Below are 22,525 nucleotides of genomic sequence, written 5' to 3'. Positions count from 1 at the left end.
ATTTCTGGGGCAACGTACTAATGTAACAGGGTATTTCTTCTTTTTTTTTTGGGGCCCACAAGTGAAATTTTCAGTGGGCCAACATGTGGGGCCCACATTTTGTGCGACCCACATCCTCTTCGGTAAATTGGTTGTACAATGTTCCCTGGGCTTTGTCCACCACGTTATTCATGGACCATCTTTATTTGAATCATCGGTATTTAAGTTCACTGTGCCTTTCCGATATTTTTAGAGAGACTGGAAATTTAAAGCAACAAATTATTTGCGGTCCATGATGAGGTGGTGGATAGGGTCCAACCGGTGTTTGTTTCTCGTGGCCAGAGAACTATGACGGTACGTAGCAGCCGAGGGCAACGGTCGTCGCGCCACCTGGCACTTCACGTTAAGTCGTACGCCGACCCAGAAGTTTGCGTGCGTGGGGATAAAGCGGAGCGTCGCGGATCAAATGAGCCCGCAAATACTTTATGCCCCGTTCGTTGGCCTTAATGACAAGATTACCCCCTCGAACATTCGGGAACACAACCACACCGACAATGGCATGTTTGGTAATATAAAAGCAAACGGGAGGGCCCTTGGGGCATTTCGAATCCTCTCCTTCGAGTAACTACGCCTTCGTCCCCTCGCTCTCTTCTTCTTGGTCTCTCCCTCTCACTATATAGGTGACTATGTGTGAGCGACCTCTTCAGCGACGAAGACGAAGAAACCCCACCGCCTCCCCCCCTCTCTCCATGGGTTCTTGAAGCTGCTTCTTCTTCTTCTTCTTCGTCGTCGTCGTCGTCTTTTTCCACTCCCTTTTCGCTCCTATCTCGATCCGTCGACGGCGATCGCAGGGGAAAAGAGGAGGAGGAGGAGGAGGAGGAGGCGACGATGTTGGAGGATCAGGTCGCGTTCTTGCTCCAAAAGTACCTCGGCAACTACGTCCGAGGCCTCAATAAGGACGCTCTCAAGATCAGCGTGTGGAAAGGTAATGCCCTTCGTCGATTCCTCCTCCTCCTCGCTTTCGATTACTGATTTGTTTCCGAGTGATAGGAATTTCGTTAGGTTGCAATCGGAGTGTCTATCTTTATCATATTACCTTGCTTCATGTGTAATCGATAGTAGGATGCAAGAATGTGATGTTGTTGTCGATTTCAATGGTTCGATAGCATTTTTGATGCGAGGATTGAGGACGTCTTCTTTTGTAATCTTTGTTCTTCTTATTAGGGTTTAGGGTTTACGTTGCATGATGCGTAATTGATAGTACGATGCAAGAACGTGATGTTTTTGATTAATAATATGAGGATTGAGGACGTCTTCTTTTGTAATCTTTGTTCTTCTTAGTAGGGTTTTGATTTGATTCAGATGAGTGGCCACTGTCACTGTTGCTTTGCCTTCGTTTGCTGGTGTTGAGGGATTTGATTAATTTTGCTGGTTTTCTTTTTATTTGTTCGATTTTAATCGACTGGTGCAGCTTTCTACTGAATCTTTATCTGAGTTTGTATTTGTAAAATGTTGCGACAAATATTTGAGTCCTATTGGCTTTTCTTGAGAGCGGGCCTTGGTTTCTTATCTCTGATCATCAGGTGGGTTTCTCTTGTGCTGTTACTGTTAATTTTGTTGTTAGCCAAGGAATCAGTTACATTCTTTGTATACCTCTTTATATTTGAGTTGATTTGTGCATAGTGTACGTGGATTCAGGAAAATCTTGATCAAGATTTCTATTAGGCCCTGATTTTAAGTTTAAATGAGATATCAGCTGATATTGTTAGTTAATGGCTACTGGTTGACCTGCCAAGTTAGATTGATTTGACTATTGAAAAGAAAAAAAAGAAAAGGCTAGCCAGCATGCTTACCTGCTCTAGATAATGATCGGAGGTGGTAAGAACCTATTAGAGGCTCACGATGGTTGGTTTAATTGTTTCTGGTGCAGAAGTTGTTTCGTAGTTTGGAGGGAAGGACGCATTTATAGGTTTCTAGTTAATTACTTTGCTTAATCATTTAGACCGTTTGCCTTTTCTATTCCGTGAGCTCGTTTTGTTCTTTAGTAATATTATGCTTTCGATGTTGGCCTGCTGATTTTTTGTTGCCCTACATGTTGTACAGGTGATGTAGAGTTAACGAACATGCAGTTGAGGCCAGAGGCACTTAATGCCTTGAAGTTGCCCATTAAAGTTAAGGCAGGATTTCTCGGGTCAGTGAAGCTTAAGGTTCGTCGTACCTAACTTAATGAAGTAACGTTGGTGGTACACTCATCAATTCTATCATCTTGTGAAATTGTGCTAGAAAGGTAGCAGCTGAACATTTTACTATTAAATGTAATATCATCGGTGATGGCCTGCATTGTTCCTCTTTCAGGTTCCCTGGAGCAGATTAGGCCAGGAGCCTGTTCTAGTTTATCTTGATCGTATTTTTGTTTTAGCTGAAACTGCAACCCAAGTCGAGGGATGTAGTGAAGATGCTATACAAGAGGCTAAGAAGATTAGAGTGAGGGTGAGTAGCTGGGATAATGTATCTCTTTCTATTTACCTTATGCTTTAAGTTTGTCGACTAACTTTTTTTTTCTTTTTTTGGTTTGCTTTCATCAAAAAGGAATTGGAAACAAAGCTATTAGAGAGTCAGCAGCAGCTGAAATCTGAAATGGTGCGAAGAAAGATGCAACTATGATATGTTGAATTAAATTTCTATTCAAACAATATGATATTTCTGTACCTGAGTTGTTAATATATCAATTTTGATAAATTCAAACTTCAAAGTTCAAGCAGTATGATTTTCTACATAATATATTCTAATATGAGTTGGTGAATCTATCTATTTTGATGTGGAAATTTTTTTTTTCATTGTTGAAGAGCTCATCATGGCTTGGATCATTTATTAACACAATAATCGGAAATCTGAAGCTGTCGATCACTAATATCCATATAAGATATGAAGATACAGAGAGGTACTCTTATTTCTCCTTGTTAAAGTTGATTTTCAAGTAGATGGATACATAGTGACTTGTTTTTTGTAGCAATCTTGGCCACCCATTTGCAGCTGGTTTGACACTTGGAAAGCTTTCGGCAGTAACAGTTGATGATTTTGGAAAGGAAACATTTGCAACAGGGGGAGCTTTAGACCGAATCAGGAAGGTATATATTTCATTGCTTCTTTTCTTGGGTTCATTTTTTTCTCTTTTTTAGTTATGGAGTATGCTCCCCAAATTCTGGTAATTAATTTGGTCCCAGAACTTTTTATTGATATTACATCCTTGTAAAGTTTTGCTCTCTTTGGTGGTATGATATGCATGATTTGATTTTCTTAAGTTATGCTAGTCTTTTTGCCTGGTGTAGCATTGAAAAGTTGTCTTGAAGATAAATGATTGAACCTTCGATAGCTTACTCTTAAATGTTTTGCAGTCTGTGGAACTTGTGCGTCTTGCTTTATATTTTGATTCTGATAGCAGTCCATGGACTGTGGACAAACACTGGGAGGATTTGCTTCCTTCAGAGTGGAGCCAGGTACTTGTCTCTTGGGTAAAACTTTCATCAGAACATGTATTCAAAACTGATTCAGGTTTCTTTGTGGTTTATGTAATATGTGCTTCAGATTTTTGAACTTCCAAAAGAAGATGGTACATGTTTGAGTTCTCCTTCAAAAGAACACTGTTACGAACATTGTTACATCCTACAACCAGTGACAGGCAACGGAAAGTACACAAAGTTGCGGCCAGATGAATCCAAAAATACGGGACAGGCACTGCAGAAAGCAGCAGTTGATTTGGATGATGTTACGTTATCTTTATCCAAGGTTCTTCTCCCTTGTGCTATCCTTAATTTCTATTTCTTTGAGGAACTTGAATTTACTAATATTGCCTTGCAAATGAAGGATGGGTACAGGGATATATTGAAGATGGCGGATAACTTTTCTGCGTTTAATCAACGTCTGAAGTATGCTCATTATCGTCCATCTGTACCAATAAAGTCCGATCCAAGAGCTTGGTGGAAGTATGCGTACAAAGTGGTAATTGATGAATTGAAGAAGGCGAGGTATGTAAATTTGTGAGATTATTCAACTTTTTTTCTCTATATTCTGTCTCTCTATGATGGGCCATTAAATTCTATCCATATTTTCTTAATGATATACTTTATACATGATCTAGTGGGAAGCTATCATGGGAACAAGTGTTAAAACATGCAACGCTTCGTAAGAAGTACGTATCTCTATATGCATCTCTCCTGAAATCTGACGTCAACCGTCAGGTGGTGGATGACAATAAGGAGATTGAGAATCTTGATCGTCAGCTTGATATTGAAGTTATTCTACAATGGAGGTAATGTGGAGTCCAGTACTTCAGTAAATGTACCTTTGTATGCCCTAGAGCTATATGTGTAGCCAATAAGTTCATCCTTTTAGTGATGACGGTGAAGCAAAGCATATGAACATTTTCTTGTGTTTCCTTCAACCGTTCTTTGCTTGCTGAGAAGTGCATTTCCGATGCAATTTCTTAACTAGTTTGGAGGGGCAATAAACTAGACGTAAGCTAGCTTGTTATGATTTAACATGCCTTTTTTTGCACATGTTGGCCATCTTATGGATCTTTTTTTAGGTCTATACATGAAGAAATAGATATTTCTACCTGTTTTCATGTGCACATATTTGAGAGAAGTGCTTACATATGACACTTCCCAGCAGTGAAGATCGAAATTCCAATTAGTCCATTTTTGGCTTATACAACCATCAATTTTGTCTTACTTCTTTACCTGTTATTTTAGCCATCTTTTATATGTTTCTGAATGTTTAGAGGGACATCTGAAACTTGAAGTTTCCATATGACTCTAAGATTAGGTTTCCCATAGTTGGTGACTGGAGCCTTTTGCTTTTTATGTGACTTTGGGCTTTTTCAGTTTGTAATTTTTATGATATCTTAGTGCCTTCTTCTTTTGCACAGGATGTTAGCACACAAGTTTGTAGAGCAGTCACTACAATCTGATGTAAATACTAACAAGCAAAATGTTAGGCGCTCTTGGTGGTCATTTGGACGGTTTATACTCTTCACCTTCAACTATTCAGTTGTTTATGTTTGATTGCACAAAAATTGTTTTGCTAGTTTTTGTTGAATTATGTACATTTTTAAGTTAGATTTCTTTTCCTCAGGACTGGGCCTGCCAAGGATGAAACTGACTTCAAGGGTTTCACTGAAGAAGATTGGGAACGACTTAATAAGATCATTGGCTACAAGGAAAACTCTGATGAATACCTATTGAGTGTCCAAGATAAGGAGTTACTTCAATTTTCTTTAGAAGTACATATGAAACATAACGCATCTAAGCTCATTATTGAGGGTCAGGAGTGCCTTGCTGACTTATCCTGCGAAGGGTTTATATGTAACATGAGAACTTATGCTGAGACCAAAATATTTGACTTGAAGTTGGGTTCGTACCGCTTGTCTTCCCCGTATGGTCTTCTTGCTGAGGTTTGATTCTTACGTGCGTACAATTGCTGTTCCATCAAAATTCCAATTTCCGAGGAATCTATAGCAAGCTTTTACACCTTTTTTTAATTGTCTTCAATTGCCAGAGTGCCACTGCTGCTGACTCTTTTGTTGGTATCTTTTCGTACAAGCCTTTCGATGCTCCAGTAGATTGGAGTTTAGCTGCTAAAGCTTCTCCATGTTATGTGACTGTAAGTTATTCTATCCTACAACAGGTTTTATAGGGGTGTTAACCTGTGTTAATGATCCTGTATTAATTCTGTGAATGTTTCAACAGTATCTGAAGGAATCGATTGATCAAATTGTTGCTTTTTTCAAAAGCAGCTCTGCTATTAGTCAAAATCTAGCTTTGGAGACTGCAGCTGCTTTGCAGGTATTTACATTATTAGATCAAGCTTTAGATTAAGGTTTTTTGTATTAATTGTTGACCAATTTCTTTGCCATCTAAAGATGACAATCGATGGAGTCAAGCGCACTGCGCAAGAGCAAGTGACGAGGGCATTAAGGGAAAAGTCGAGGTTTGTCTAGCATGTGGTGTTGCAGCTCATTCATATGATCCTTCCTGTATTACTTTAATGTTGTTGTGTTTATCTCATCTAATTTGGTGTCGATTACAGTGTAGCTCCACGAAAATTGATGAAAGGAATTTACACACCAAAGATCAAAACGAAAAAATCTTAGATTCTTAGCACTTTATCTCAAATAAAAAAGCTTTCTACAACTACTTCTTGCCTTTGCCCATGCAGTGACTGTTAATTTATATGCCTTGGCTATACGATGTAACTTACGAGTTCCAAACTCTCTTAGTTCTTTTGATTTTTAATTTATTGAAACCTCGTATGTATGCACTATCCAGTGACTGTTAGCTCACTTGTTAGGCATATGTGTTTCTATATTCGTACTTGACTATGTTAACTTGTGACTTTGCTGGAAGGTTCTTTATGCTTGTGCCTGATTTTATATATTTGGTTTGTTATTATGGCAATTACAAATAGATGAGCAACTTTTTGTAGGTTTACTCTGGACCTTGATATAGCTGCTCCCAAGATTACCATACCCACCAAATTTTGCCCAGATGATGTGCACGAAACGAGGCTTTTGCTTGACTTAGGAAATTTAATGCTCCGAACACAGGTTAGGTTATTTTACAAACTGCTGCTATTTCTGCAGCAAAATATTTGATATCTGGTTCTGATTTTCTTCATACATTCAGGATTTGTGGGACTCTGAACATTCGCAGGAGAAAGATATGTATTTGCAGTTTAATTTGGTACTGAGTGATGTATCAGCATTTCTGGTCGATGGTGATTACCATTGGAGCGAATCACATGTCCAGATGATTTCTAATCAATCACGCAATAGCTTTTTTTTACCAGTTATCGATAAGTGTGGGATTGTCGTAAAACTACAGCAGGTCGCCATCACATGCTGTTACTTTTTTTCTCCCTGCACCCTATAAAGTAAGCTTGACTCTTTCTTCCATCTTTTTCAGATTCAATTGGAAAACCCTTTCTATCCATCAACAAGAGTTGCCATACGGCTGCCTTCGCTGGGATTTCATTTCTCCCCTGCTCGCTACCACCGATTAATGCAAGTTGTAAAGGTCTTTCAGGTCGAAGATAGCACTAGTCAGGATACGGTGAACTTATGGAATCAGGCTGATTTTGAAGGATGGTTGTCTGTTCTCACGTGGAAGGTTTGGTTTCGTTTATCTGTTAAAGTTATACATGATAAGGTGTTATATGCGTAGTATATGATATACCTAGGTGACAACCGCCAGCTGCACTTGAAAATTTTCATGTCAACAGTTGTCTTCTCGGCTTTCTTTTTCTTTAAATAGGAAATGGGGTGGACACTTTTAAAATTTGGCTGTACCTATCAACTGAATGCTGTGAGAACGTTTACAATATATATGAACAAAATTGCAGTACTCTGGGTTCGACCACAGACGGAAAAGCTTTAATAATTAGCTTTCTTTTATTTGCAAAATTTGTTTGCCATGTGGTGATAGCATACACAATAAGTAGCAAGGCTTAAGCTGTTTCCTTAGGTTGTCGCTCAGTGGGGCCATACTGGGTGGAAATGGAAATGTTGAACTGCAATAGTTTGACACAATTTTGATTTTGGACTACTGCTTTTTGACCAGCATGGTCTTGCTATCTTGTTGTGAATCTGCAATTTTAGATGTATGCATGTGTTTTATTTAGATCATGAATCTTGGGAGAGAAACGCAGGATAAAAAAAGTACTATACTTGTTTGTACGGGAAGCATCAGATGACGGAATACGTCATTTGTGCATCTTGTCATAAACTGAAGTTGAATATTGAATTTCTTAGCAGTAAGCATAAATAAAGTTGAAGCAGTCCATCTGGATATTATATGGTCTATATGTGAAGTATTATCCATTTTCTTTGGTCTCTTCTCACTTTCTGAATTCAATTTTATGCCTTTGGTTAGATTATTTATCTCTATGTTGGATTTTGTTTCCTCTTTCTGTTTTAATATAATAAAAAATAGTAGTTTCAAAGATTGTAGGCCATAAATATATGAGTCCTCCACGTCTCTATTCTTTTTTTCGAAATGTTTAATTTCTAAGTAGAGACACAGTTGCAACTTGATGGTTGGTGTGGATTGAAATATGAAATGAGAACGAGGTTCAAATGCATGAACGTAATGCACAGGTGTAGGCAATATTTTTTCATCTAACAGGAAATGGGATAAAGGTCTAAAGTGAAACACTTAAAATTTCAGGGTGCCCAATGTCAATTTGAGGGCCAAAGTGATCGATGACTAAAAGTTTGAGGAAGTGTTTTAGTTTGTCCTTTTCAGAAAACTACAATTATGATTCGTTCTTTGAGGAGAAAACTACAATTATGATTCGTTCTTTGAGGCATTCTTGTACAATTAATTCTTTAGGTCTAATTTTAACCAAACTCCAAAAGTGCAAATTGACAAAGAAATTAAGTTTGGATTTGCCTCATTGAATATCATTTCGGCTTTTTTTGGGATCTAGCCAATCTTGAAACCTGAAGAGTGTACCTAAAGATCATTTGTGTTTTCTTAGTCTCACATGTTTGTTTAACACTTTCTCCCAGGGTGTAGGAAACAGGGAAGCTGTTTGGCAACGCAGATACCTTTATCTTGTAGGGCCATATCTATATGTACTGGACAATCCTACATCTACAACATACAAACACTATCTCAGGTTATTTAAGTTTCTTATTTGTATTTCCCCCCCCTTTAATCTACTGTTCTGTTCTCCAAATAAAATTATTTGAATTGTTATTCTCAAATAGGGTTACCTAATCTTGCAGTTCTTGTCGGTGCGTCAGGTTTTATCATGTAGTGATAAGTGATATCATTTTATTTTTGCTAACATCGGAGGAAAGACTATCACAGTTCTTGTGGTCAATGGAAGGTGTTTTGAATCCTTGTGCATTATTGATGTGCTCACTGTTATCATTTATCTCCCTGATTTTGCACAGTTCGGAGCTCTTATACATGTGAATATACATCTAAAGCGTGTTTCAACTTTCAAGAGTCATGTGTTTGTTGCCCTTTACAAGCCTATTATTATGCCTTAAATTCAATTCCTCGTTGTTCTTTAATGAAATTGTGATCGGATGCAGTTTAGCGAATGTTATCATGTGAGAATCTCCATTATCAAAGTTTAAGTTACATGTTAACATAGGAGAGCCCATACTTATGTTTTGCTTGCAGACCTGTTGAAATCTTACCTTCATTATCATTTTCGGCACCGATATTATTGCACACTGTCAGATTTTTTTGATACATAATTAATTGCAAGACTCAGGATTTGGCATTATATTTGCTGAGGCCTTAGGGTAAGAAATGGCATGCATATTATGTGGTGCTTGCTGTGAATAGTTCTCTTGTACCGAAGGGAATGTCATAACATATCCCTGTTGTGTGATTTAATGTGGTCTACTTGTATTTCTGGTGACCTAAACTAATTGGTTCTATTGTAATATCTTTTTATGTTTTTATGCTCGTTATTCCACTTATTAGCTTCTTGAGAAATCTTGGCGACTTCTTTTCTTTTCCCCTCGCAAAATATTTTAGCATAAGAATCAGAAATGAATGGAAAACATGCTATCTGGCATTTCCTTCCAATTTATCCTGCACCAAATCTTCAAACGGCGTCTTAAAATATCTGCCTTTTGTTTCTGTTCTTGAATCTTGATTTTTTAATGTTTTAGTTATTTTTATTGGCAGTTTGCGAGGGAAGCAAGTTCATCAAGTCCCTGCTGAACTCACAGGTGGTCTGCAAAATATCCTGGCGTTGCTTGACTCTGGACAGTATAATCCCAAGGAATGTTCAAGTTTTTTATATTTTCAACCTAAGTTGCCTTTTGGAGACTAAACAATTGGCAGTATTAGCTCCTTTTACCATTTGTTTTCTTATTAATGCAGGTACTGGAAGATGGAAGTGCATTGATTTTACTATGTGATAATGATGAAATACGGAAAACATGGTACAATCGCCTACAAGGAGCTATATATCGTGCATCGGTACTTCTCTAATAATACCTAGTAACATTTGATTTATGTCAATTTGTTTTCTCTTTTCTTTTGTGCCACTGCTTCACAGCTATATCCATTGTTCATTCTTACATTTAATTAGTTCCTTTTTCCAAAGATTCCTTATATATCTTGATGAATTTGCAATATAACACAAAAATAACGGCTNCATCTATCATATTGACTGTCTTCCTGTGATGTAAATCCATAACAGACTATCACATAAGCCAGCATATTGCTTGGACGGGCCTTTTTGTGATAGTCTGTTAATGTAAAGTGTAATCCTATGCAAACACATTCATTTTAATGTTCTTGTATGATTTCCTTTCTGAGTCATTTCTTTCTTTTTTTTCCCATTCTTTTACCAGGAAGCGGTTTCTCCACCTCACAGTGAGAGGTCGATTATGGATTTACATCACAGGAAAAATCATTACATTATTCCACAGAATAAGCTTGGTCAAGACATATACATACGAACTTCAGAATTTAGGAGAGTTTCAAATGTTATCAAAATGCCATCAGGAGGTGACAAACCTGTAAAAGTTCCAGTTTCGAAGAATCTGTTGGATGCCCATTTAAAAGGGAAGCATGAAAGAGAATTTCGGTCAATGGTGACTATCATTATTGGTGATTCTGAGGTAAGTTCTCATCTATTGCAGACAAGAGTTTTGCACATTATGGGGGGCATCTTCAATATCCCCCCATGGTTCTTGACACAAGTTGATCCTGCCTTCCTTTCCCTTTTCCCTTCCCATTTTATGTTGATGAGCTTGGGATGCTTCCCTAAGTCATAATCTTAATACTTTTGTGGACAAATTATTTGCTTATGATTGTGAGCATAAGCCTAAAAAAGTAGGTATCATGCTGGATAAAAACCATGACTGCAAAAATCTCATGATAAAGTATAGCAAAACTAATAGTGGTTTCATTTCTCATCAAAATGGTTATAATGCAGCCACTCATGCCAGGCCACAACTGGCACATCCCCTTGCCACAGTGGCAAACCTTAAGTACGGTGCTCGTCATTATTCACAATCTCATGTAGATCAATTGCTTCTGTGATTTAGAGAACAATTAAATTCTATGGTTCTTTCTGAAATTNAATTTGGTTTGGTGATTGTGCTGATTATTATGTTTGAACGGGGTATTTCATTTAGCTTAATATACAACAAATTACTAAATATGGGATATTAATATGATTAATCATATTCTGAAAGCCTTAGTCCAGACACTCCGATTGTTTGATTGTCATCTAAACTCCAATATGTTTTGTGTATCAAACTATTGAAAATTCAGTTAGTTTGGTTTATTTGATTTTTGTGATTCTTAGTAGTTAATGCACAACACTGAGCTGAACTGAAATACTAATCCAACTGAATAGATTCAATTGTTAGTTTAGTGTGGTAATTTGGTTTAGACCAAACAGTGCCCAGCCTAGCCCTTTCCTATTGTTATGACATGTAAACTGGGCATACGAAGCTTATAAGGGTATATATGTGCAGAAACATGGAACTAATGGTAGTGAGGAATCCCAAGGAAGAATAAGATGTGCAGTACTCCTTTCAGGCAAACAGGAAATTACAAAAGATAAAGAGGATAATAGTACCAGCAGCAGGGCTGGATATATTCAGATAAGTCCTACCAGAGATGGGCCATGGACTACTGTGCGGCTAAATTATGCAGCACCAGCCGCGTGTTGGAGGTTTGGCACTGATGTCATTGCCAGCGAAGTTTCCTTGGAAGATGGTAACACATATGTGAATATTCGCTCTCTTGTGTCCGTTACTAACAATACGGATATTGTTATTGAGCTGCGTCTTAAAGGAAAATGTCATACCGAAAGTTCGCGACAAGTTAATGGAAAACAGATTGTATATGCTGAAAGTGATGATACCAGAATCGAAACAGATGAGTTCTTTGAAACAGAGATCTATATTCCATCAAGTGGATGGGTTGCCTGTCCTTCAGGCATACCATCAGACAATCAACTGAAAGAGTTGCATAAAGATTCCGAACATCAAGTAAGAAGCTTCATCCAGAAATTTTGTTTTGTTTTGTTTTTTTTTGTTTTTTTTTGTTTTTTTGTTTTTTTTTTTGCAATGATAAGTCATTATTCTTATAAACTTGTTAATCATCTAATGACTAATATTTTTAAAGAATCTAGGGCATTACTTTATTATAGATATTGTTGCTGTTTGTCTTTAGGTAAAGGATGTGGAAGCAATTGTTAGTATCTAGGGCATTACTTTATTCTTGTGTAAGAGCAGGGATACAGTATCTTGAGCTTAATTTGCCAGTCATTAGATGATTAACAAGTTTATAAGAATAATGAATTATGTTTATTATCTCTCTTGGAATGCTGGAAACATACAAAAATTCTAGTTAATTGCTTATTTAACGAGTCCCGGTATGTTACTTTCTTCTTGCCCCAGTTGTAAGTCCCCTTTCGAATCTTGTTTGTTAACGCTTGCAGCTCGTTGGAAGATGCTTGTCAATTATTGGATCGTTTAATTAAATGTCCATCATCATCTCTTGTTTTATTGTGAAGGAACCATCGAGGTTTGACTTGCCAGTCAGTTGGGATTGGACGGATGATTGGCATGTGGATTCAGCATCTGCAGAAACAGTTGATGGATGGGTTTATGCACCAGATACTGAGCATTTGAAGTGGCCAAAATCATCGGATCCTTCAAATTCTTCAAACCACGCAAGGCAACGAAGATGGATAAGGCATAGGAGGAATATTTCATATGATCAAAATGACCAAATTTCAGTTGGAATATTGGAGCCTGGTGATACTATTCCTCTTCCATTAACAGGCTTGACGCATCCTGCATTGTCATATGTATTTCAGTTGCGACCAAAGATATCTGATCACCCTAACGAATACTCTTGGAGCGTTATACAGGAGAGACATAGTCAAACTGATATTTCTCGTAGACATGAGGAGTTGTCCGGAATATGTGTATCAGATCTCAGTGAGTCCGAGAACCTCTTGTTTTGCTCGCTATCAGATGGATCCTCTTCAAGTGCCTTTCGTGGTTTATGGTTTTGTTCAAGTATACAAGCAAAGGAGATTGGAAAAGATGTTCACTCAGATCCCATACATGATTGGAACATTATTATCCAGTCGCCTTTGTCTCTAACACATTACCTTCCAGTTTCATCTCAATATACTATTTGTTACAGTGATGTTAGTGGAGACAATAGAACTTGCTCACAAGGTACTTTAGCTCCTGGCAGATCTGTCAAGATTTATAATGCTGATCTGAGAGATCCCTTGTACTTATCTCTTATTCCGGATGGAGGTTGGGAAGCAATGCACGTATGTAAATATATTCATATTGTTTTTTTTTTAGTAGCTGGACATATGTTACTAGTTTTACTTCCATACAATTTACTGATGGATTTTCTTATTTTCAAGGAGCCTGTTCCTGTATCGCATCCAACCAGAAAGCCCTCAAAATTTATTTGCCTCAAAAATTCTTTTTCTGGAAGGTATGGCGCAATTTTAGATAATTTGTTTTGAGCCTCTTTTAAGAATTTGTATTTCTTTCCATGTTAATATTACCTCCCCCCTATTTTACAGGATTGTTCAAATTATACTTGAACAAAACTATGACAAGGACCATTTGGTGGCAAGGACAATCAGAATTTATGTTCCTTATTGGATATCTAGTGCAAGATGCCCACCTCTTATTTATCATTTTGTTGACATGTCACGAAGAAGAGACAGAAGACATCGAGGTAGTGAGAAAATATTTTGCCAGATCACCCAGGAGGAAATGGTTGGTGGTTACACCATTGCTTCCGCATTGAATATTAAAGTTTTGGGCCTCTCAGCATCTCTAGGTAGAAGTGGAAGAGAATCTTTCGGACCTGTCAAAGATCTTTCTCCTCTTGGTGACATGGTGTGTTTGCATTAATATATTTTGCCTTTTTACTCATTGTTGAGAATCTTATTATTTAAGTGTTGATATCTTCTTTCGCCTTAGGATGGTTCCGTCGACCTTTTTGCTTATGATAGTGACAGAAATTGCATGCGAGTACTTGTTTCCTCAAAGCCATCCCCTTATCAAGCTGTTCCTACAAAGGTAGGGAATTTTACTTACTATTATTAAGAAACTACAGCAGATAAACTCTGAATTTGTTGGTTTTCCAGGTTATATCAGTGCGGCCATTCATGACATTTACTAATATGATTGGCCAAGATTTGTTTGTGAAACTTAATACTGGAGATCTGCCGAAGACACTATGTGCTTCTGATTGGAGAGTTTCATTCACTTATTCTGAAACAGGAGAGCCAAATAAGCTCCAAGTACTATATCTTCCTTTGGCAGTTTGGCTACACTTTTTATGTCTTTTCCTTTCCAGGAGTGTTGTAGTCATTTAAGGGCATGTTTGGTTTAGACTATGAAATCGAAATGGGATTCATTGATTCCGATAGTTGTTGTTTGTTTTACAGAAATCGGATTCCAATTCCGATTCCACTCTGGAATAGAAATGGCCATATCCATTTATGGCCCGATCCGGCTTTGAATTCCGGAGTGGGCCATTCCAAAGTAAACTACTCAAAATCCTCTCTCACAAACACCTTCCCCTCTCCTTCATCACTCTTCTCTCTCTTAACCGAAACTCTCTCTCAAAATTCTAGATTCCCATTCCGATTTCCATTCCAATAATGAACCAAACATCTGGATGATTCAATATTCCATTTCCTATTCCAAAGCAATCCAATTCCATTTTTCATTTCTATTCCAATTGTGAACCAAACATACCCTACGTTTCTAGGTGCAATATTTTTAACAGATCAGTCATCAAACTGCTGAATCCAAAGTTTAAGAGTTGGATGGAACTAATACTTGTTTGTAGAATAGATTGGAATTGCCATTTCTAATAATGCGTAACATTTAGGGCATGGTAGTTGAAATCTTTCCCGAACTTGTGAACAAGCTACATTATTAGTTTGTTTTTTGCTTCTCCTTTTGTATTTGGTACAACTCACCATAGAAGAGATTTCGACAGCCAGCACTGTTGCTCTGCAGCCCAGCCTTTCCCTTTCATTCATGTTTAATGTGTTACTTTATTGCATTTAATTTCATGGCTCTGCGAACTTGATATCTAATCAAATAATATCTTGTTTATGGGAAGGTTCGTCTCGAAGACACAGATTGGTGTCTCCCTGTGGAAATTGTAAAGGAAGACACCATTACTATAGTGCTGAGACAGCAAAATGGTGGTAGGAAATTTCTGAAAACTGAGATCCGTGGTTATGAGGAAAGCTCTCGTTTCTCAATTGTATTTCGTCTTGGACCAGGCGACGGACCAATCAGGTGCTTCAAAATTAACACCTGGTAACACCATGTTGATCAATTGTGCGGTATCATCAAATCTTAGCCTACTTTCTTGCAGGATTGAAAACAGGACAAGCCATACAGTGGTCAGTGTCTGCCAATTTGGTCTAGATGAAGATGCATCAATCCACTTGCAACCCTGTTCAACAACGAAATTTTCTTGGGACGATCCTTATGGAACTAGACTTCTTGACGTTAGTATTGAAGGTGGAAATGAAATTTTCAAGCTGTGTATTAACCTAGAGAAGCCAATTGAGAGTTCCACTCAGTTAGAAGCTCATGGCCTCCAGCTTCATGTGGCGGATATTGGAGATACTAAAGTTGTGAAGTTTATGGATGACGAAAGGACATCACAAATGGGACCGATTGACAACCACGTTGCTGTCTCTATGCAGAATGAGATGCAGCAGACCAATAGTGCACCGTTGGAGCTTATCCTTGAGTTAGGAGTTGTCGGAGTATGTTTGATCGACCATAGACCTAGAGAGCTCTTGTACCTTTACTTGCAGAAAGTTTTCATTTCGTATTCAACAGGGTATGATGCCGGAACAACCAGCAGGTAAAATTAAATCTTCACAAAATTTTCTACAGTAAGAATCTAATCCCATGACTTCGGTCTCTCAAAAAAGAATCCATCCTCTGCTTCCAAGTGTCCCAATCATTTATCATCTCCACATCGAGATATCTCATTTGCTCATGTTACAATAATTTGCGGCAAACAATATACATAATTTTTTGACCTTGAGCTGTCGGTTCTTCTGGGATTGGGATGCATTTGTATACCATCCAGGCATAATTTCCTTTTGAGTTGCCAAAAGTATAGTTTTTTATGTCTTTTAGTTGAGCACAGAAAGCACAAATATGGATAATTAAAAGAACAAACTGTTGTTGCATAAATATTGGTAAATTGTCTTATTTCTGTTACATTGAACTTTTAGTTGAGCACGGAAAGCACAAATATGGATAATTAAAAGAACAAACTGTTGTTGCATAAATATTGGTAAATTGGTCTTACTTCTGTTACATTGAACTTTTTGTTGCTTGGACAGGTTTAAGCTTATTATTGGTTATTTACAACTAGATAATCAATTGCCATTGACATTAATGCCTGTTCTTTTGGCACCTGAGGACAAGCCTGATCTACGCCATTCTGTTTTTAAGACAACTATCACTATAAGAAACGAGACTGCAGATGGCACCCAAGTCTATCCATATGTGTATATCCGGGTAATACTTTGTTTAGGAACATTTATCCTCATCTTTTGTAAAAGTACATACTACTGCAGTACTTTTGTTTTTAACACTACCAAGCATTTTTTTTCTACTTTTATGATAGGTAGCTGAAAAGGTTTGGAGACTGAATATTCATGAGCCAATTATATGGGCTCTGGTTGACTTCTATAATAACCTTCGTATTGGCAGTAATCCCAGCAGTTCAAGTGTCGCAGAAGTGGATCCAGAAATTCAAATAGAGTAAGATATGCTATCTCAGATATTGCGTGATGTGTATATACTTCTCGCTTTGCCAGGTCTTCAGCTAATTACGGAAGTATTTCCATTCTAGCTGTTCTAGTGTGCATATTAGATATTTGGTGTGATTTAGCAATTAGCACAATTGGAAAACAAGTACATTGAGTGATCAATAAGTGGAATATAAGGTGTAGGAAAGAATTTCGTAGTAATCCACTATCTCCTTGATGTCTTTTGTTTAGTGAGAGGTGATGTTACCAGTCTCTACTTGTTCTATGGGTGGTGAATAATACTACTAAGACTTTTAGGATGTCTTCTTGTAAGTTGTAACTTTATTCTTGAAAGTTCAGGTTGTGGTCTGCCAGGATGGTTTTCTCAACCCCTATAATTTTTTGAAAAAAAACCTTTATTAAGCAATTTTGGGGAAAATACTTGCATACAATTATTTAAGTGCGACACGAGCCGTATCTACCGTGCCGTATCGTGCCAATAAGATATTGGCATGATATAGCCCATGTGTCGATGACACAACTCAAAACCCCCTATTCTTTAAATTAGTCAGTAATTTTCTCAATAAAGTTCAAAATATTTGTTAAAAATACATAATAAACAGTTAAAATATTTTATTGCTAGAGAAAATAAATATTTCGTACTATTATGTGTCGGCACACATGAGTTTTTAATGATCGGCACACACTATGCTATACCGTGCCTGCAAGTTTCCGGCACGACCCCGTGCCACGGCACTTAAAATCCTTGCTTGCATATACATTATCCTGCCTAGTAATAAATTCTCTAAATTGAGATGTAATGTTATTTTGTGATTGAAGGAATGCTTTTTCTTTTTATAGGCTGATAGATATTTCTGAGATAAGGCTGAAGATATCACTGGAGACTGCGCCAACTCAAAGACCGCAGGGTGTCCTTGGCATTTGGAGCCCTATATTGTCTGCTATTGGCAGTGCCTTCAAAATTCAGGTTTGGACTTGTTTATTGTGTTAGCATGATATGTTCATGTGATCAACTTAAGATAAAATGAAGTTCAGGGAAAGAAACAGAATCCAAAATTTCTATTTTTACATGTCATCAAGGTTGAACTTCACACACTTTCTCAGTTGCCACTTTATTACATGAATTGTAACTTTTTCGTTGGCCCTTGCCTCAGGTGCATCTTAGAAAGGTGATGCACAGGAATAAGTTCATGAAGAAATGCTCCATCATCCCTATTTTTACACACCTTCTCAGTAGCCACTTTATTACATGAATTGTAACTTTTTCGTTGGCCCTTGCCTCAGGTGCATCTTAGAAAGGTGATGCACAGGAATAAGTTCATGAAGAAAAGCTCCATCATTCCTGCTATTATGAACCGTGTCAAGAGAGACCTTGTACACAATCCTTTGCATCTTATATTTTCTGTGGACGTGCTTAGCATGACAAAATCAACTCTATCATCTCTTAGCAAAGGATTTGCAGAACTTTCAACAGATGGACAATTTCTTCAATTGCGGTCAAAACAGGTGAAGTGAGGGGGGCAAAAAAATATAAATTCCCTCCCCCACTTATCCTCAGTCGTCTTACTTTATAGTGCTCACTGTTTCAGGTATGGTCAAGGAGAATTAGCGGTGTAGGAGATGGGATAATTCAAGGATCAGAAGCTTTTGCTCAAAGTGTGGCCTTTGGTGTATCTGGTGTCTTGACAAAGCCTGTTGAGAGTGCTAGACAGCACGGTCTCCTTGGGTTTGCTCACGGACTTGGGCGCGCTTTCCTCGGGTTTGTTGTTCAGCCTTTAAGTGGTGCTTTGGATTTTGTTTCTTTAACTGTAGACGGAATTGGCGCCAGCTTTGTCAGATGCTTCGAGATATTGAATAATAAGTCAGTAGCCCAAAGGATTAGAAACCCACGTGCTATTCATGCAGATGGTATTATTAGAGAGTATAATAAAAGTGAAGCTGACGGACAGGTAGCTTTGTCTTTCCAATTCTTTTTGTGTAATAAGAGCAATTACCTGGAAGCATGAAGAAACAGAAATACCAAGAAAAAGGAAATAAGAGCAAAGAAAATAAACCAAATTTAATCTGAAGATTCAACATCATCTTACATGTAGTAACAATGTTTTTGTGCAAATTATGATACTTCAAAGTGAATTATTAATTAGATCTTACCGAACTGACATGCGTTTTCTTCGCTGTACATAGCTATATGTTTCTATTATGACAATCTATTTATCTCAACTTCATTGATGTCATGGTTCTATTATTTGGTTATAGTGTTTAATCCCCTTGGTCTTGTAAGTTCTGTGAAGTAGCTATTATCATGCAGCATTTGCAAAACAAGTTGGGAATGCACTTGCATCTACTTAGCTTAATATTCATACGTTGGTGCTGGTGAAATAATCATAAGCATATAATAACATCTTTTAACTAGTTCTTTGTAACCTACTTGCCTTAAAAAAATTTCAATTTTCCCTCTTTTGTAGATGGTCCTTTATTTGGCTGAAGCTAGTGGTCATCTTGGTTGTACTGAACTATTCAAGGAACCTTCCAAGTATGCTTGGTCCGATTACTATGAGGACCATTTCTTGGTGCCACGCCAGAAGATTGTTCTAGTAACACACAAACGTGTCATGCTGCTTCAGGTTGGGTAGTGACAATAGGCTATTTAACTATTTTGATTTTGCTTTCTTTTTTTTGTTTCCCCTGGTCGCTTAGTCTTCCCTTCAATCGTGCTTCATTTCAGTGTTCTGATCAAGATAAAATCGACAAAAAACCTTCCAAGATTATCTGGGACGTACCTTGGGAAGAACTCCTGGCACTGGAATTGGCGAAAGTCAGAAACCCCAGACCTTCTCACTTGATTATTCATCTCAAGAACTTTAGGAGGTCGGAAAGCTTTGTACGACTTATCAAGTGCAACACTGATGAAGATGAGGATAATGAGCCTCAGGCTGTTAGGATTTGTTCCTCTGTTCGAAAAACGTGGAAAGTGAGCCAAACTGACAAGAGGATCATAGCTTTGAAGGTTTCATTTTTTGTTCTTTCTTTCAGCAGTATCATACTCATTTTTCACTTTCTTTCAGCAGTATCATACTAGAACTCTTCAGGGGCTTTTACATATATATTTCTCTACGAAATCACCTAGTTACCCCTTACAAGATTGATTTTTATAAGGCTAAATTACATAAAACCCTCATGTCAAAACCCGATTTTTTACTTTCCCCCCTGTCATTTAAAAACCTACACTTTGCCCCCTTGTAAAACGAAAGATGTTCGCTTCGCCCCCTGCCGTTAGTAATCCGTTAGGGTTCCGTTTATAAAATATTATTATATATTTTTTATGCAAAAAATGTCCTCAGCCTTCTCTCCTGTGAATATGATAGGGGGCAAAATGGTGAGGGGCAAAATGACCATTTTGTCATCATAGTTCACACTGTACACCCCTGTAAACATTTTTCATTTTACAAGGGGGCAAAGTGTAGATTTTTAAATGACAGGGGAGAAAGTGAAAAATCGAGTTTTGACAGAGGGGTTTTCTATAATTTAGCCTTTTTATAATGCCCCTTGAAAGCACAAAACAGTAAAGTTGGAGAATTGTCTGACAATAGGGTACATAGAACATATTTTATTTAAATTTAGCAGGGATATGCATGCAAATAAATAATTATTCAGGGGCATATAATTATGTCAAATTGATATCACAGCTTCTTGAATCTAAACTACAATATACAGGTCCCTTCAAAACAGCGCTATGTGCACTTAGCTTGGGATGATATAGATGGCAGAGGATCACATAGCCTTGTGAAGCCTATGATAAGACCAAGAGGAAGTTCAAACTCTGGTGACAAAAGATTTATAAAGCACACAGTCAATTTTCAGAAAGTTTGGACCAGTGAACGAGAAGGTGGAGGTCGATGTACATTATTTGCAAAGCAGGTGGCTACCAATGTTATCAAGTTCATATCCTATTTTTTATATTATTTACTGTTTTTTAATTGTTAAGCAACATTTCACAAAATCTATATGTGCTGTACAAATTTTTCAGGTCGCAGATGATGGCTCAATATGCAGCATCTGGAGGCCTCTCTGTCCTGATGGGTAATAAACAATTTTACTTGCATCCGTATGTTAGATTATTGGGATTCGTCTTTTGCAGCTGTCAAAGTTAATTTTGCAAAAAAGAAAAAAAAAGGGGGCGGATTTTGGAGCAGGGCTGTTGCTTATCACTTGTGATGTTTTCTGCTGCCACGCTGCAGTTGTCATGATTAATTTGTTCTTTTCCCCTGTCAACTGATCCATTAATTCAATTTTCAGCCTCATGATGAACTTGTGATAAGATATTTCTTTATTTTCCACTTTCTGTCGTTTCTTGCTATATCCGTTAGCTCAAATCACTGAATAACTCTTTGCAGGTATGTTTCAGTTGGAGATGTTGCACGTGTGGGCACCCATCCACCACATGTGGCTGCCATCTACAGAAATTCTGACGGAAACTTTGCACTGCCTATTGGCTATGACCTGGTAATGATGTTGGTCAAGATACTTCTTTATATTACTTATCTTGCTCCGTATACTGTGTTATCTGGTGAGAATATCACAAATTGTAGGCCATGTTGCAGGTATAGTGGTAGGTACTCCCACTATCCTACCAAACATTAGGAAGATTTTTGTATCGGGTAGAAAAGTATCCCTTCATTACAGGGATATCGATTTCTCGGGGTTTGTGGTTGCAATATTTCCTTGTGTGGATCCCGATTATACCCAATCCTCACTAATTTCTATCGAAATCCAGTGAGGGTAACACACTAATAGGTTTTCCTTAGGATATTTGTCACTGTTCCCGGGATAGAAATCATGCAGTACAGTCTCGTATAGAGGATATTTGATATTAATCTATCAGAGTAACAGAAAGCAGAATTTGCTTGCCATTACCTTTGCAGCAAACTTCCTGTAAAATAAAATTGCATCAAATGCTGTATTGTCTAAATGTAGGTTTGGAGGAACTGTGCCGAGGACTACAGCACCCCAGTTTCAATTTGGCTTCCAAGGCCGTCAGACGGATACGTCGCAGTTGGATGTGTGGCCATGGGTGCTTATCAGGAGCCACCGCTCGAGCTCGCATACTGCGTGAGTGAAAGGATAGTTGAGGACACACAATTTGAGGAGCAGATGGTTTGGACCGCGCCGGACGCCTACCCATGGGCTTGTTACGTGTATCAGCTGCAAAGCGAGGCTCTTCAGTTCATTGCCCTGCGACGCCCCAAGGAAGAATGCGAGTGGAGGCCCATGAGGGTTTCTGATTCTCATGTTCCCCAATTATCGGAAGGACCTTCGGATAGCAAATGAGCATCTTGTATTGGCAGAAACTGTATAGAATGGCTTTACTTAGCGGAAGCATTGGTTTGTAAATTTCTGAGGCTTCTATTTCTTGTAGTTGTAGGTGGTCGTGGGGTAGGCGTCTATATTACCTTTATTTCTTGAAGGTTAATATGAATAGAAAGTGCTATAACTATGTTGGCGGTGGGTCCGCCTACAAAAATCATTTTGTCAAACAGGATTTAAAAAGTCAGTTTATAGGATAAATTAAAGGTTTTTATTTACCGGTTGCGGTGAGATAGTAAACTGTATAATATATGGAAGTTCAGGACTAAAGTCGCCGAGTATAGGGAACAAATTGCAGTATTGGGATAGTCCACGGAATACCCATATTCTTGAC

General features: G+C 37.9%; 1 protein-coding gene across 1 annotated transcript; it reads left to right on the top strand.

Moving 5' to 3' along the window:
• LOC109714678 lies at positions 673-22,422 on the top strand. Its single transcript, XM_020239372.1, has 41 exons — positions 673-964; positions 2,083-2,186; positions 2,335-2,469; positions 2,569-2,619; positions 2,826-2,920; positions 2,990-3,107; positions 3,375-3,476; positions 3,565-3,765; positions 3,844-4,004; positions 4,118-4,288; positions 4,907-4,999; positions 5,113-5,431; positions 5,536-5,640; positions 5,727-5,822; positions 5,900-5,967; positions 6,463-6,583; positions 6,663-6,863; positions 6,942-7,145; positions 8,546-8,655; positions 9,687-9,783; positions 9,885-9,983; positions 10,361-10,783; positions 11,456-12,013; positions 12,541-13,317; positions 13,417-13,490; positions 13,582-13,903; positions 13,988-14,086; positions 14,155-14,310; positions 15,144-15,325; positions 15,405-15,905; positions 16,396-16,573; positions 16,683-16,819; positions 17,668-17,794; positions 18,112-18,333; positions 18,417-18,776; positions 19,293-19,451; positions 19,553-19,834; positions 20,542-20,745; positions 20,855-20,907; positions 21,222-21,330; positions 21,802-22,422. Exons 1-41 carry the CDS (start codon positions 868-870, stop codon positions 22,153-22,155), a joined length of 8,025 nt encoding a protein of 2,674 aa, XP_020094961.1. The 5' UTR covers positions 673-867; the 3' UTR covers positions 22,156-22,422.

This window comes from Ananas comosus, linkage group 8 (assembly GCF_001540865.1).
Source record: "Ananas comosus cultivar F153 linkage group 8, ASM154086v1, whole genome shotgun sequence".
Classification (NCBI taxonomy): Eukaryota; Viridiplantae; Streptophyta; class Magnoliopsida; order Poales; family Bromeliaceae; genus Ananas; species Ananas comosus.
Note: the sequence above shows the minus strand (reverse complement) of the source record. Positions and strands in the feature narration are given on the sequence as shown.